The sequence below is a fragment of the Dermochelys coriacea genome, chromosome 11, assembly GCF_009764565.3.
Source record: "Dermochelys coriacea isolate rDerCor1 chromosome 11, rDerCor1.pri.v4, whole genome shotgun sequence".
Classification (NCBI taxonomy): Eukaryota; Metazoa; Chordata; order Testudines; family Dermochelyidae; genus Dermochelys; species Dermochelys coriacea.
In genome coordinates, this window is record NC_050078.2 from 47,566,300 (window position 1) to 47,584,171 (window position 17,872).

At 38.3% G+C, this 17,872-nt stretch overlaps 1 protein-coding gene across 1 annotated transcript in view; it reads left to right on the top strand.

Annotated features, from left to right (window-relative positions):
• Nucleotides 1-17,872, top strand: part of ITGA4 (integrin subunit alpha 4) — a 60,156-nt gene that overhangs the window by 20,277 nt on the left and 22,007 nt on the right. The window contains 7 exon segments of the mRNA XM_038421510.2: nt 408-519; nt 4,071-4,165; nt 5,211-5,301; nt 6,957-7,002; nt 7,383-7,537; nt 12,039-12,193; nt 15,736-15,885. Of these exon segments, the coding sequence (XP_038277438.1) occupies nt 408-519; nt 4,071-4,165; nt 5,211-5,301; nt 6,957-7,002; nt 7,383-7,537; nt 12,039-12,193; nt 15,736-15,885 (804 nt within the window).

The following is a 17,872-nucleotide window of genomic DNA, read 5'->3' on the forward strand; positions in this document are numbered from 1 at the left end:
TCAAGAGCCAGCTGTTTGTAGTAGATAATTCTGTTAATGATTCACAAGAAGAGAATCCAGTTCCCTCTCTCTGAATTGTGGTGACTGTTCAGGGCTACCAAGAGTAAAAAGTAGTTAAAAACTTTTTTACTGAAATGTGCAAATGTGATTCTGAAAACACACAAGGATCAGGCCAATTTTACATGTTAATTTTTCAGTACAGAGCCACACTTTAAGCTCCCTTTACCTGTGCAAGTCATATAGCATATCAACCTTATAATTCAGAAAGGTGTATTCTGAGATAGTGTATTCTGAGTAAATCTGAAAGATTTACTATCTTTGATAGCTTATGCACTGAAAAGATCAACAACAAACACATGTCACTGGAAATCCCTTTTTAAGGTACATTTGTTTTTGTTTTCCTTTAGGGAGCAGAAATGCTAGAATTGGAGATAGAACTAGCTGGAAGTGACTTTTATGCAGCGAGGTTTGGAGAATCCATAGCTAATCTAGGAGACATTGATAATGATGGTTTTGAAGGTATGAATGAGTATATTTGTAATTCATGACAGTAATGTAATATAAATATGAGTGAATGGTTCAGGAGATTGTTAATGGATGAAAGGGCCTTTCATTCTACACCTGTGTTCTGAATTTACTCCAGGTCCATAGTCATTACCATCTGATAACTCTTCTTCTGTGTGAAATAATAATGTTAGACCAGGTTGTAGTGGGTGTGTGTCCAAATTGTCACAGCAGAGAGGCCAAGGACTGAATGGATATGGAGGCTGAATTACCCTCTCACCTTTAGATGAAGTCCCTCCCTCATGTTGGTGAGACAAGGTTGCAAAGTTTACCCTGCAGTTGTCTGTACTAGATCTGCTTGGAGGATAGAGAAATTCAGTCTCTAGGGTTCTCATGCCAACTCCTCTAAAGAGCACTGTGTTCACATTAAAAAGAAACACCAACATGAAAGCTCTTCTGAAAATTGCTATTAAAGGGTCTGCCACAAACAGTCTATGAGCTTCAATGGTTATCAGGGCCCTCTCTTACTTCTCTTCTGTCTAAAATATCACCGTTAAAGAAACTTCCTCTCCTACTGTTCTGACCATGTCATCCCCTCCTTCAGCCCTTGAACTAGCTTAAGAAGTGGCTTTCAAACATTTGGTTTGGGTGGGAGGGGCTGAAGTTAGCTAACAAAATGGGATGGGAACCCCAGAGGAGAGTGGGCCAAGTGACAGTACTCACGGTGTCATGGCTTTTTGTAGAACAGGAGCGCTCAGTGTTTCTACTCTGGCAAATAGAGTGTAGATCGCTACTCTCTATCAGCAGAGAAGGCAGGCAAGCAGACACGCTATGTGTGAGGGCAGAGGAAGTACTTCTCAGGAGTTCTCTGCTAGTTTCTTGGGTCCCCTTTATCAGCTCAGCTTTCTTGCTGAGGTTAATCTATGTAGGAGAAGCTAATCATGTCCAGGCCCAAGAACAGGCAACCTTTAATGTACTGGGTGTCCTTTTACCACATCAGATTCACCTGGCACCTGCAACTTTGAATTTATCTCCTTTTATTCACCCTTCACTCCCTACACTCATCTTGGTTCACTCTTCTTACTGTTCCTGTTATCCCACATTCTTGGCTGTACACTCTCTGTCACACAGCCCCCTAGTCTTGGAACAGTCACCTTCTTCTCATCTTCTGAGTACCCTCTCTCTTCTTTCAAGAATCTTTCCTTCTGTGCTTTCTTCTTCCTTCACCAGTAATCTTCATAGCTGCATTTCGTCTGGTCTTATCTTTGTTTTATATGCAAGCTGTCAGGACAGAGAAAACTTCTTACTCTGTTTAGAAACTGACTTCTACCTTTATGTGAGTAATCTATACAAATGATGATGATAATTGGTAAAATATGGTATGTCAAATTAACATAATTTAAAGATAGGCCAGAAGTGTATGGTGTATATAGAGATCATCATCATCATGCAAATAGTTGTAATTTGTAATTCCAGTTGTGCCCACAATGTGCTAAGTGGTAAGAGTTGTACAATCAAAAGGTGTAATGGGTAATATAGCATAGAACAGATAACATAATAGGTAATATGACATAGAAGGGGTATGATAAGAGTTAGGGGAGATGAGACAGTGGAGGAGGAGGCAAGGCAACTTAAAACTGAAGAGGGAGAAAGTGGAGGAGATATTTCCTGTAAAAGAAAAATAGACATGGCAGAGAAATATAAAAAGAAATCTTGAATTATGAAAGAGTCCATTTGATGATGTGAGCTGTAGCTCACGAAAGCTTATGCTCTAATAAATTTGTTAGTCTCTAAGGTGCCACAAGTACTCCTTTTCTTTTTGCGAATACAGACTAACACGGCTGCTACTCTGAAACATTTGTCTATAGGGAGTGCAAGGAAAAAGTATATGAAAGAGATGGAGGTTTTTTTTTTCAGTAGTTTTAAACCCTGTGAATCAATTAGTGAAGTCAGTTGGACGTACATTAGTGAATGAGTGTACCCCAAAGAATGTATGTTTAGTCTTAATTAGATAGCACAAGCGTCTGTCATATTTTCATCTAATCAGTAGAGAGCTGTAACGTTTTAACCACTGAAGTATGGTACTGGATTAAATCAGAGAACTATTCGACTGAACCTAGTCAGCAGAGACTTTCCTTTCTTGAGTTTTTTTGGTTTGGTTCCACTTATATTATTACACTTTGCAAAGAATCAATTTGTTTATGAGTGAAGCCAAAAATCTGTTAATTTCCCTTGGTGCATTTTGAACTAATGTACTCTGTATCTTTCTTTTGGGATCATTTGCTCTGGCTATTTGACCAGCTATGTTTGTGATTTAGGAACTAGTCTTTTGCTATTCTTTTGCATTTGCACTCCCCACTGGAATTAAATCATGTAGGCATTCAACATATTACTTTGCTTAAAGCCAGTTACCTTAATTTCCCTGTTATATGCCCAAACCCGTATGTTAATGAGATGTTAAGGACGTTTAAAAATAAGGAAAATTGACTTATTTTAGACAAAGTAATAGTGTATGGCATGTGCCTTACAGCTTTAATCGTTGTGGGAACAACAGAGGGCAGCAAAATTATCATAGTTTTAGCAATGGGAGGAGATCTTTTCTTTTTAAGGGCCATTGATCATTTTGGCTATCACCCGTTATTACAGTTTAAAAATCAAATTTAACCTCTCTGTAATTTGGCGCAATTGCTTTGACTTTGATGGAAGCACTGTTTGAAACTGGACAACATGAATGTGGAATGTTTAGTGTGCACTAGCAAGCTCCACGTGGCCAGCTAATGAACACCAGAATTTACCCCTCTTTAGCATGAACTAATGCACTGTGCAGACAAACGCTTCACAGCTGAAGGGCTGTTCGCTTCACACTTAGACTGAGTCCCCGTCCCATCTGTTGTCACCAAAGTTACTGTGCCTCCGAATAACCATGTCTAGACAGGCATTCAGGCTGAAAAACAGTGTAAAACAGGGAAGAAACCACACACAAGCAGTACTATTGATACGGCTCTTTATTTACACCCTGAAGCCCCTTTTCAAACTTTGGATATTTCCGTGAGCCCCTCCATTTCCTCTTGGAAAAATGGTGTATACTAAAAAAAAAGGCAAGAGCGAGCCTTCATTCTGAAGCATTACAAAAAAATAGGGCCCTGAAATCAAACTTGCTAGCATGAACCATGTACCTGTGCACAGGTCCATTGAGCCTCCATGCAGGGGTCTATTATAGCTTCTCTGATTACAGCATCAGGGCTACATTTGTAAATATTTTACACATAAATTACAGCTATAAATGGATCTTCATGTGTTATAGGACCAATCCAGTCTGCTTCCTGTGCTCTTGCTGAATAGGTTATAAAATTTGGAACCATCATACTTCACATCTCCTGGTCTGCAAGACGTTTTATAAACTTGTAAAAGCAATATTTGACTCCTTAAATATAAACTTATCAACCTATACTATCTCCCAGACATGAAATATAAACAAATTCAAAATGAGAAAACTATATAAAAACATTTTTCTTGTTTACTGATTACATATCATTTCCCTGTATTAAAATAAAATCTTTCTTCAGATGTTGCCATTGGGGCTCCCCAGGAAAATAATCTCGAAGGAGCAATTTATATATATAATGGCAGGAAGGATGGGATATCTTCATCCTTCTCGCAGGTATGGCTTTCTTGATATTCTCTTTAAAAAAAAATTGCCCAGTAAAGTCTTTAAAATGATTACTTTAAATTTCATTGGAGCAGGTTGTCAGTGTCACACATGTCTACACTTAAAATGCTGCTTGAGCACAGCTGCCCTGCTGTAGCACTTAAGTGAAGACGCTCATATGCCGATGGGAGAACTTCTCCCGTCGGCGTAGCTAATCCCCCTTCACGGGAGACGTTAGTTATGACAACAGGAGAAGCTCTCCCGTTGACATACCGCTGTCTACACCAGGAGTTAAGTCGGTGTAACTACATCGCTTGGGGGTATGGATTTTTCACACCCTGCATGAGATAGTTACGCCACAATAGTCTGTAGTGTCGAGCTGGCCATAGTGTGTTTCTTTTGTCTTGCCTAAAGGACAACTGAATATGTTTGAGTTTTTGAATTTCTGACCTTTCACTTAGTATGTGGTTTTTATTTTGATCTCAAGCTTGGCCATTTTTGCACATACATATTCCCAGAGTTCTGTGCTCAGCAGAGGTTGGTTTTATTAGCACTTCCACTGCAATCATATATGACAGTTCTGGGTTTATGCTCACCATGCATATTTGGATGACCTAACCTATTTATCTACTGTATGTGTCTGGGAGTCGCAAAATGTTTGCTCAGGTCTATTCAATGAACAGGGATGGGAAATCCTGCCTCTTTGCTACCCTCTATTTGTCATTTTTCTCAAGGAAGTGGGATTTAGGTCCCTCATTTAAAGGGCCATACCCTTCTTATAACAACTATATAGATCCAGTGGAGAAATCTGCTTTTTCTCAATGTAATAGAAATATCTGAATACACTGTAGTTCTCAGGCATGGATTATGGATATAATATTTGCAACAAAGGAACCAATATTGGATTCAACCTTAATTAAACTGAAATCAAGAAATGATTGGGATAAGGTGCAGGGTGGTTGTGCTACAGTTTCCCATTGGTTACCACCTAAAATAAATATTACTTAGAATGTTTGGAAAAACTCATTTTCATTTAGGTCAGTCCTTTATTTTTCAGAGAATACAAGGACACAGAATCAGCAACACTTTAAGCATGTTTGGACAATCCATATCAAGTGGCATTGATGCAGATAACAATGGTTATCCAGGTGAATTAAACAGTTATTTCTATTCTTCCTGTTTAAAATAGTATAAATGAAATTAAATGTAAGTTGGTGGGAAACAAACCAGCCATGCTACTCAGCATTTCTAACATAAATGAAGGAGCAAAAACTGTGAGGGACAGGCCATCATCATAACAGTTTTGGAAGATAAAAGCAGCAGTAAAACTGAGGGCAAGAGGCAGTTTTTCTGTGGCAGATTAATTTCCTATTAGTTAAGAATCTCAGGCTTAAAACTAAGTTTGTGGTACAGTAGAAGAGAAAATAACCATAATATCTGTTTGTAGTACTGACTGTAATATTTCATCCAGTGATGTCACAATCTGACATTTATTATATCACCATTTTCAATATGCAGGTGACCGATGTCAGTCATTGAATTATGGAATTACGAAATAAATTAGAAAAGAGGATTTAATGTTTGTACTAGCAAAATCTTGATAATCAACAAAGGTAGTAAAGGAAATGACCAGGAGTGAAAGGTGCAGCACAGAACTTGTGGTCCAGGGGACTGGAGCAGCTCCCTGGAGGCTTAAGTTATGGCAACGTCTGCAAGGTGACATATGGGTGGCCCCAATGCTGACATGCCCCTGTTGGCTCAGCCATGGCCCCTGTGCTCCTTGGAGGAAAAGCTCCTCAATTGTTTGAGTCCCTTTATGCCAGAAAGTCCTTAGGGAAAGTTTTACTGCATAGAAGCAGAAACTCCATGGCTAGAGAGAGACATAGCAGCATCTAGATCAGTGTTTCTCAAACTTCTGTATTGGTGACCCCTTTTGCACAGCAAATTTATGAGTGCGACCCCCCCGCTTATAAATTAAAACACTTTTTTTTGTATTTAACACTATTATAAATGCTGGAGGTAAAGTGGGGTTTAGGGGAGGAGGCTGACAGCTCGCGACCCCCCATGTGATAACCTTGTGACTCCCAGTTTGAGAACCCAATATATAGATAAATAGTTCAGGTGAATACATCTATCATAGACGTAAGTTCTACTGCTTTGATGCCCTCTACTTTTTTCATTCACTATCGTCAAATAAAAGACCTTTCTTGAAAGCCAGGATAAAATTTTCATAAGCACCCAAGTTCCATTTTGAAAAGAGACTTATGCATTTAGGAGCCTAACTCTCATTGCAAGTCGATGGGACTTAGGCTCCTATGTCATTTAGCCACATTTGAAAATTTTACCCTTAGACTAAGGCTCACAGAATGACTTCACATTGTACCTTTATTCTGTCATGTGAACACTTTACATTTAATTTTAACGAGAATAATAATTCTAATAATAATTCTGAGTTAGAGAAAAAGATGTAAATGCCTCTTATTTTAGCTGAATTGTACTTCAGCTTCAGGAAAATATATTTGTAGTGGACTTTGAGTTGCAGCCTTAGCATTAGCAATGGCAGGAACATTAATGTGAAGCTTTAACAGAAAGTACACAGATACTTATGGAAGAATTTGCATTGGAAATATCAATGATAGATAAAGTATCTTGCTCTATATATATTAGCATATCCCCTTTAATTACTAATGTGCAAGTCGTGTTTTAATACAGTTCAAAAGGTAAATGTGCAGTAAGGTACTTACGCCTGAGAAGTGATTCTTTTTGACTAATGATGCGCATCGACCTTTGGTTTTTTGTACAGATGTAGCAGTTGGTGCCTTTCTCGATGATTCTGCCGTGCTGCTGAGGTGAGGCTGATACATTTCAGTGCTTACAGACAGTTGGACTTAATTGTAAATTATGAGATGCAATTAAAAAATGTGCAATGTGCCCATGACCTCTTAATGCTCTTTATGGTGTTTTGAACTTCAGTCATTAAGCACTAGAATTTTAGTCTACACTGATGTATTTCAGTAAACACCTTTGAGCAAAAGGAAAATGACATCCAGAAACTTCTTGGAGCAATAAATCCCTCAAATTCAACATGTAAAACTCTCTTTTTATTCTTACAGTGTATAAGATAAGACACTACCAGAAACATTATATTTGAAAATAAAAAGTGTGTGCAGAGGTAATTATAAGTTAATGCTGAAGCATTTTGTGACCATAAACTGTTTTGTATTCTTAGAACAAGACCAGTGGTGGCTGTTGAAGCTTATTTAAAACACCCTAATGCTGTAAATCGAACTAATTTGGAATGTGTGGAAAATGGTCAACCTGCTGTGTGTGTGAATTTAATGCTTTGCTTTACCTATAAAGGACGAGATGTCCCCGGTTATGTTGGTAAGCTACTTGATAAATATTTTGTATTGAATACATGGATCAGTTTCCATGCTGTAGAATATTTTACCATTTGGAATATAAACAAATATAGTGTTTATAAAGTAATCGATCAAGCTGAACACCATTGGTATCACTATGAAAAATCACTAAAAAGCTATGGCAGTAGGATTAAGGAGAATAAACAATAGTGCTTTAAATATATATGGAACAAAAGAAATCTGAACAATGGTATAGGTCCAATACTAGACAAGAATGGTAAATTAGTAAACATGATGCAGAAAAGGCAGAATTTCAATAAATATTTCTGTTCTGTGTTTGGAAAGAATGAGCATGTATTCATGTCTTACAGTGATGATGAAATACTTTTTGTTCCACCATCAACTGGGAAGGATGTAAAACAGCAACTATTAAAATTAAACATTTGTAAATCAGTAGGACCAGATAATTTGCACCCAAAAAGTATAAAAAGAATTGGCCAGGGAGCTCTCTGAACCATTAATGTTGATGTTTAACAGATTTCGTAACAATGGGGAAGTTCCAGTGGACTTGAACTAACAAAATTAACACCAGTCAGGACAGTTTTATCAAAAATAGTTAGACTTATTTTTTATAAGATTATAAGGATGGTAGAGAAGGATAATTGTGTTGAAACAACATACTTAGACTTCTTAAGACATTTGGCTTAGTGCTTCATGACTTTCTGATAAAATATAGCACTCTACAAAATCAATGCATCCCATTTAATGAATTAAAAATTGGTTTACTGATAGATCACAAAAAGCAATTGTAAATTGGGAATAGTCATTACATGGAGGGTTTTCTAGCGAGGTCCCACAAGGTTCTAGTCTCAGATAAATATATTTATCAATGATCCGGATGAAAATACAAAATTATCGCTCATACAATTTTCTTATAACAAAAAAGTTGGTGGAGTGATAAATAACGATGGGGACAGATCGGTTATACAGACTGACCTAAATCACTTGGTTAGGATGCCAAATGCAAGTTCATACATGTAAGAAGAAAGAATATAGGTCATACTTATAGATGGAGGATCCTGTTCTGGAAAGCAATAACTCTGAAAAGGACTTTGGCGTTATGGCAGAGAACCAGTTGAACATGAATTTCCTCATTCAATACTGTAGCAAAAAGGGTGAATGTGATCTTTGGATGTATAATCAGGAGACTACCAAGTAGGATTAGGAAGATACTACATCTGAATACACTATTTATGAGATCATGATTGGAATATTGTGTCCAAGTCTGGCCCATCATTTCAAAAAGCATGTTCACAAATTGGAAAGCTTCAGATAAGAAAAAGCCTTAGAGAGAAAGCCTAAAGGACGGGGTGGGCAAACTTTTTGGCCCGAGGACCACATCTGGATATGGAAATTGTATGGTGGGCCATGAATGCTCACAAAATTGGGGTTGGGGTTCGGGGGGGGTGAGGGCTCTGGCTAGGGGTGCGGGCTCTGCGGTGGGGCCCGAAAAGAGGGGCTCTGGTCTGAGGCAGAGGGTTGAGGTGTGAGGGTGAGGGCTTTGGCTGGGGTGGTGCGGGTTCTGGGTTGAAGCTGGAGATGAGGGGATTGGGGTGCAGGAGGGTACTCCGGGCTGGAACTGAGGAGTTCGGAGGGGGATCAGGGCTGGGGCAGGGATTTGGGGCATGGGAGAAGCTCGGGGTGTAGGCTCCGGGCGGCACTTACCTCAAGCAGCTCCTGGAAGCAGCGGCATGTCCCCCCTCCGGCTCCTACGCAGGGCAGCACCTGCAGACATGGCAGTGTGCGGAGTCCCCTGACTGCCCTTAAATGTAGGAGCCAGAAGGGGGACATGCTGCTACTTCCAGAAGCTGCAGCTCGCGTTCACGGAGTGGCCCCCAACCCCACTCCCCAGCGGGAGCTCAAGGGCCGGCTTAAATCAGCTGGTGGGCCAGATGTGGCCCACGGGCAATAGTTTTCTCACCCCTGCTAAAGAAGCTCAATCAATTTAGGATATCTAAGCGTGGTTTGATCTGGTTTACTAGTCCCGGCATGGGGAATAGATTTCTGATAGTAGATGGCTTTTTAATCTGCCGAAAAAGGTGCAACAAGATCCAATGGTTGGAAGCTGAAGCTAGACAAATTCAGAGAAGAAATAAGGCCCTGTTTTGTAATAGTGAGGATAGTTAACTATTGAAACAACTTACTCAGTGATGTGGTAAATTCTCTATTGCTTGAAGTCTTAAAATCAGGACTGGATGTTTTTCTAAAAGATATGCTATACCTCAAGCAGAGGCCATAGGCTTGAAGCAGAAATTATTGGATGAGGTTCTTTGACCTGTTTTATGCAGGAGATCAGATTAGATCATTATAATGGTCCCTTCTGGCTTTAAAATCTATGAATATTTCATTAGCTACATTACTACTGAAAGAAGTTGCACACATTATATCAGAGGGTCAACCCTATAGTTAAGGTTGTAACTAGTTTTCTATTAATATGCCTGAATTTTTACCCTTAATCATCATGACATGGGAGGTTAAAAAACCAATACAGTTTTCAAAAAATTCAAAATTTTTAATTTTGGGGGCGGGCGGGGAGAAAATGACTTATCTGTCTAGAGACTCTACATTTGTTTTATTCTTCTATTTTCAATGAGAATTTGAGTGTTCAGGGAAAGTTACATTATTTATTTGGATTGATTATTTATTATGGTATTTTGAAATGAACTCCAAACTTTCTATGGCCCACCTCTGAGCCAACATACTCCTCCTGAGTTTAAGGAACTTTGTAAATCCTTAGTAGGACCAGCTAGGTTAAAGGACACAGCAGAATTGTCTATGTTAATGTTCAGAAAGAAGTACAAAGGCAAAGCAGTGTAGTGGGGGTGAGGGTAGAACTTTGAATTGCTAAACTTTGTACCTGTCCCTGCTTCATAATCACAAGGGCTCTAATCCAAACTCATTCCCATCTGCCAAAACATGCTTCGTGGTCTAGCATGAAAAAGTGCTACATTTACTTTCCTAGCCTTCCTTTGTTCACATAGTGCATCTGTGACCCTGTGTTTCACCTTGTATAGGGACCCACAAAACCTAGCACCAGATTTGTGTGCAAATTGCCATACCCAAGGTCAGTTTGATTTAATCCTGGATTGTCACATTGCAGGCAGGTAAGAAATTAGTGAAGCACAATACTCAGTGAAGACCCATACTGGCTGACCAGCAGTAACATTGCTGGTCCTCTGGAAGCAGCCTCATCCAACGCATTCCTGTTCAGGACTGTACAGAAATGTTGCCTATTACAACCTTCCATATTGCTAAGGAGAAAATGCAGTATGAGATGCTGCCAGCTTTGATGACTGATTGCATTGCTCTGCTCTTCAGTCAGTTAGGCAGAGAGAGAGAGAGAGAGAGAGAAGCAGCTTTCAAAAGCGCAGAACAGGGAATCGCTCTTACAGAATTTGAGTTGGGTACACTTTTAGTTTTACTACACAAGTCCTTTCGTTATATGATTAAACCATTTAATTGTGTTGTAACATGTAAAAGGGTAGAAAAAATAAGAAAGGTGCTACATAAATAATGCTGATTCTTTAAATATGTATAATTGCTTTGAAAAGTCTCCATGGGATCAAGAATTCACATGATGAACCTATCTGAAACAGCTTTTTTCCTTTCCGGATTTGATTAGATAGCATGCATATTTCTTTTTTTATTGGAAAGAGTTGTTTGAAGAGAATACAGTTACTATATTAAGTGAACTGAAATGCTTTAAAAATTAAAACAGTTTGTGTCTCCATTAGTAGAATATATAAGTATTGTAAGCATAACTACTAATAACTTTAAGGGTGAATTGAAAGGTTTGGAGTTCAGATTTCCGGAGGTTTGTGTTTGTCTGCAACAGTCCCGATTCAGCATGCTTAAGAGTTAAGCACTGGCTTATGTACCCTTGTTGAATTCAGGCCTTGAGTAATAGTAATGGCAACAGGAGGAGGAGGAGGTACACAAAACCCAGAATATATAAACTCAAGTCACGACAGAAGTGAAACAGTAAAATATTAAAACAATGGTGTTCTAAAATTTGCTTGTGATTTGATTATCCACAGTGTTCTGTTTGTGATTTAGGATCTTCCAGATTTTTGTATTTATTTTAAATTAAATTTCAGTCACTGAATCTATTCTTGTCTACTGTTTGCTGAAATTTTAATGCCAGTTCTGTGATTAACTGACACTGGGTTTTCTCAGTCAGATTCTAGCTATATTTATCTAAATATAAAAACAATGCACCAGTTTTCTTTAAAAATTGTGAAGTTATTTTTTCCTTTTAAATTACAGCTTTGTGTATATTCCCAAGGGTTCAAAAATACATTTAACTTGATGCTCTCTAGAGCATTTTGAGACAGACATTATGTATCCAGCAGACTCCATTTGTAAGTGATGAGGTATAACTCCTATCATAAATTAGTGAAAATAAACATGTTTCAAAGATATTTTGTAAAAAGCTTTTACTTACTTGCTTTTTAATCTTTCAGTGCTGCTTTATGATCTAAGTGTTGATGTAAGCAGAAAAACAAACACTCCTGCAAGGTTTTACTTTTCTTCTAATGGAACATCAGATATCGTCTCAGGAAGTATGGAGATTTACAACAGCAATGTTACCTGCAAAAGTCATCCAGCATTTTTGAAGGTAATATAATCTTTAGTATCTATTTTGTTAATACAGTAATATTTTCATGTGTGTAAGGAGGTATCTATCTACTTTAAAAAAAGGTTTTACATAGTCTCCTATTTATGTTACTATCATAGAAATAAAAAAATAAAATGTCTGTCCTAGCAGACCATTAAGTAAATATTGAATTCCCCCCCAAAACCCCCCACACACACCCTGCCTTCTCCACCTTTTGCTGCTTAACGGATAAGTCAACATGACTCTCTTGACTTTTCTAAATGTGTGCCAGTATTATTAATCTCGGCAGGAATTAACCTATTAACATTGTGCAGATTTCTCCACTAGGAGAATATAGACATTCCTATATTTGGGATGCTAGTGGGATTTAAAAAAATCTTGGTAATTATTTTTTGCCATTTTGACCCTATTTTAAGAGAGAGTGAAAGACAGATGGCAAACTTTGTGGCTACTGAGAAGATATTGCATAGATTCACTATAGGTGCAAGAGAATCATATATGTCCACATCTGATCAGTAGTGCTGAGCCGACTCAACAAGTTATTGAAATAGTGTATTTAGGCAGACTGGGATTTAGGGATGTTCTGGTAAAATTTTGTGGGCCACTCTCCAGTTTGATTTTAGCCGAATATTTTTGTTTACACATTTTAATTTTTTAGGTAATGTTTTCAAATTGAAATTTAATTATTAACTAACTTGGCCAAACTCATCCTTGGTGATACCAGCGGAGTTACACACAGGATAAATTTGACCCACTAATGTCTACATTGATTTTGTTTTTTCCTTTATATATACATATGTTGGTATATCCTGACTCTGCTTTCAATATCTACCTAATGTTTGCCGAAATTTAAATAATTTGTATGATTTACATATGTAAATAATTTTGCATGGATGGCAGTAGGAGTAGCTGCTCCCTAGCTGCTGCAGCATACAGCACTCCTAGTACTCTTAGAAAGGGGGAAAGAAAGGGAGCACTAGGCTGTACATCAACACTTGCAGAATCTAATTGGCTGATCTCTCCCATTCTTCCACCTTCTGGGAAAGAGCATCTTATCAAAGGGGAATTCTCCATAGGTGAGGGGTCTCCTGACAGAACCATAGCAGCATCAGGGAATAACTGTACAGTCAACAGGTCCATATGCCTCCATAGGAAGTGGGAACCACATCACCAGGAGATCAGAGGTTGCCTGTATAGATCCATGTGGTAGCTTATAAGGCTTTTGGACCAAGGTCTTTAGGCAAGAGTGAGCAGAAGCACAGATTAGTGCTCAGGTGGTGATACATAAATCAAGACAAGGCCAAGCTTAGTGAGACTAGTGGTAATCATCATCAGCTGATCATTTAGCTGGTCCTGAAGCCCAGAGAAAGGGCTGAGCCCACCAGCCAAAAGCCTGGTTGCCCAGTGGTCTATTGCAGATCTGCATTTAGAATAGTTTATTTTCTATATTTAATTGCATGAAGATAAAGGTTTCTTCAGGCAAGATCTACATGGGAATTTTGTGGGTGGTGCAACATTGATAACTATATTTTAATGTTTAGTCCTAACTTTGCATTAGTCCAGATTCTGCCACCCTTTCTCACACTGAATAGTACTTTGTTTCTCAAGTAGATCTGTTGAATTCAGTGGATCTGGTCCTATTCAGTGTACATAAGAGTGGCGTACTCTAGCCCATTGGTAATAGCACACATGTGACATGATCTCAGTGAGACTTCCATATTTTATGTCACAGGACTCTTAGTCTATGGAATACAATGTGCTCTGGATACGTATGCATTGTCTGTGTTTGTGAAGTGCTGTGATGTTGTTTTATCCTCAGGTTAACATAGAGAAGCCTAAAGGTGATTTAAGATTTATATTAAAACTTTTCACAGTTGCCACATTTCAGTTAAAACAAGTAATGGAAATTCTGCTGATAAACTATACATGGTATACTGTCATGCACGCTTATTTTGTCATTTAATTTGTGATTATATATAATTGATCTCATGTAAACTTTTCCCATATAACTCCATTTTCTTTTAAATTTAGTAGTAATATCAAGACTGCCCCGCATCACCTGAGGGCTTGTCTATACTACCTTCCAGATCGGTGGGCTTCGATCAATCCAGCGGGGGTTGATTTATCACATCTAATCTAGACACGATAAATCTACCGCTGAGAGCTCTCCCGTCGAATCCGGTACTCCACTGGAGAAAGAGGTGCAGGCGGAGTCGATGGGGGAACGTCAGCAGTTGACTCACCGCATTGAGTAGATCTAAGTACGTCAACTTCAGCTATGTTGTTCACGTAGCTGAAGTTACGTAACTTAGATTGATCCCCCTCCACCCCCACAGTGTAGACCAGACCTTAGTCTTCTATACCTGTATGAAGCTGTTAAAGTTAACTAAGTGTGAATGACAGGTTTCAGAGTAGCAGCCGTATTAGTCTGTATTCGCAAAAAGAAAAGGAGTACTTGTGGCACCTGAGAGACTAACAAATTTATTTAAGCATAAGCTTTCGTGAGCTACAGCTCACTTCATTGGATGCATCCGATGAAGTGAGCTGTAGCTCACGAAAGCTTATGCTCAAATAAATTTGTTACTCTCAGGTGCCACAAGTACTCCTTTTCTTTTTAAGTATGAATGTCTCTCAAGTACGGTCCTTATAGGAAAGCATGTACATTTTTATATATTTTGAGTAAAGAATAATTAACAGCTAATTAGTATAATGAAAGTAATATACAGCAGATGCAGAGAAGACCTTGTAGAAAATTATTGTGAATTAGATAACATGTGATTTGGTCAAAGCAAGCTTGTAGATAAGAATTAAAGCAGTGGACATGTGGAGGGACAATCAGTGGCTGTCTATCTCATATACCTAGGGAATAATTTAATCAAGTTTGCTATTGTAAAACTAAGTGCTTCAAGCTGTTCAGTTTTCACAAGTAGATAACTTGGGATTTGGGCTTTGATTTGTAGCATTCCTACACGGTCAAAGTTTAATGTAGAAATTATGATTTATTGAGCAGTTTAATCCTCTTAATGGTGAGTACAAAATATAAACCCCCACTCTCCGTCCCAGCTCCATATACTATTTATGTGTATAGCAGAGCCTTTTTAGACTTCACAGAAATACCTGATCCACTGTGCCTGTCTGGGTTTGTCCCATTTGTCCATTGCCCTTCTGTTTCACCTACCCTTACTTGTAAGATGCAAAATTACTAAACTGTGACCATAAATATTTTAAAATAAAACAATCAATCTGGTGACAAAGAAAATTCTGTTTGGTCTTCAACCAAATAAAGTTTCAATTAACAATTGTTGTTTAATCATAAAATACACTCTTCAGTTATGAATTGACTGCTCTCATCATTGTTACTGAAAATTAGCACAGAAGTCATGGAGAAATAGGGAAGAAAAAAGTATATTGAAGGAAGAAGATTTCATTTCTGTGGTTTAGGAAGTGATTATATATGTGAAAATAGAGCTAAACTTGCAGTGTTTTCTTTATATACATGTCTGTTTTATATGATTAACTCATTAGGTTTCCAATTTTAATAGAAAGATGTAAGGGATATTCTGACTCCTATCCACCTTGAAGCAACTTATCGTCTTCGGCATCATGTTCTAAGGAAAAGAAGTGTGGAGGAATTCCCACCACTTGAACCAGTTCTTCAGCAGAGGAAAGAAAAAGACATTATAAAAAACAAGGTTAAGATATGGATATTTTTGTCTTAACTTCAACAAAATGAATACACATTTTAAATCATTATCTAAAGCAAATTTCACACAGTGAAGTATAACTAAGGAATGCATTTTCTGAATTGGTGTCTAGATCGCCTGGTGATGGTGACATTAAAAATGCCTTGAGTTTGTTAAATAAACCAGAAAGCTAAACTAGAATGCTAAGTTTTGTCTAAAGGATGCATTACTTAAGAACATACATCTAGTTTGTATTTTATATTTTTTACTCTAATGGTACATATGAAGTAGCACAGGATTATATTGAAGCATGTAATTATCTCTTATTAATTATATTATTGTTTTAGGTATTAGTACTGGACATTTTCTTACCAATCATCTAGTTTAACATGATCTGCGGAGTCAAATCCCAATATGAACTACATGTTAGATACCCAGTATGCTGCTTATATTTATACTCCATTATTTCAACAACGTTGATGAAGTATTTATTATCTGGAGCTACTCCCAAGTGTTCAAGCACAGTGATTGGAAAAACCATACATTACAGTACCATAACAAAGCTATTTCCTTTCCCTTCTCCCTCCCCCAGGAGCAAAAGTCAAAGTGTTCTTATGATTTGTAATTGGTATAATTAAATAACATTATTCTGACTCTTCACCAGTAATAAGTTTCACAAATTCAAAATAAAATTGACAGCCAGAATTTTGAGATGCTTACAGGTTTCTTCCAAGTGGGAAAATATCCTTACTTCTGCTGTCCATCTCAGCTTTCCATTTCTGGACCCACATACGGTTTTAACAAAAGAGAATCTTGCTGAGTGCCGTACTGCAATACGCTGACATACACTTATTCTATGGAACATCAATAACCACAGCAGTGACACAACACACATCACTACTGTCAGAGAAACCTAATATCACTCAGGCAATCTTTGTTGAGATAAACTGTGTAGCCTGGGTAGCTGCTGCCCTACCCTAGGAGTCCCAGGAACTTCAGTCCCCTAAAATGCTTTGTCCTTGCACGTACCTTTTAGAATTGGCCAATCATATCTCTGTTGGGCCAAGAGTGAGACACTTAGGATGAGACAGAATGCTGTGTCTGTTAACTTATGTACACTGCATGTGGCCAGAGAAATGGCAAGTCACCACCTGATTTAGCTCCTCCTTTCAGTAGCAAGGGCTATTGGGCACTCATGGTGCTTAGATAGTAACATGGTGATAGGTTTCAGAGTAGCAGCCGTGTTAGTCTCTATTCGCAAAAAGAAAAGGAGTACTTGTGGCACCTTAGAGACTAACAAATTTATTTGAGTATAAGCTTTCGTGAGCTACAGCTCACTTTATCAGATGCATTCGGTGGAAAATACAGTGGGGAGATTTATATACACACACAGAGAACATGAAACAATGGGTTTTATCATACACACTGTAAGGAGAGTGATCACTTAAGATGAGCCGTCACCAGCAGGAGGGAGGGGGAGGAGGAAAACCTTTCATGGTGACAAGCAAGGTGGGGCATTTCCAGCAGTTAACAAGAACATCTGAAGAACAGTGGGGGATGGGGTGGGGGGGAGAAATAACATGGGGAAATAGTTTAACTTTGTGTAATGACTCATCCACTCCCAGGCTCTATTCAAGCCTAAGTTAATTGTATCCAGTTTGCAAATTAATTCCAATTCAGCAGTCTCTCGCTGGAGTCTGTTTTTGAAGTTTTTTTGTTGAAGGATAGCCACTCTCAGGTCTGTAATCCAGTGACTGGAGAGATTGAAGTGTTCTCCGACTGGTTTTTGAATGTTATAATTCTTGACGTCTGATTTGTGTCCATTTATGCTTTTACATAGAGAATGTCCAGTTTGACCAATGTACATGGCAGAGGGACATGCTGGCACATGATGGCATATATCACATTGGTAGATGCGCAGGTGAACGAGCCTCTGATAGTGTGGCTGATGTGATTAGGCCCTATGATGGTGTCCCCTGAATAGATATGTGGACAG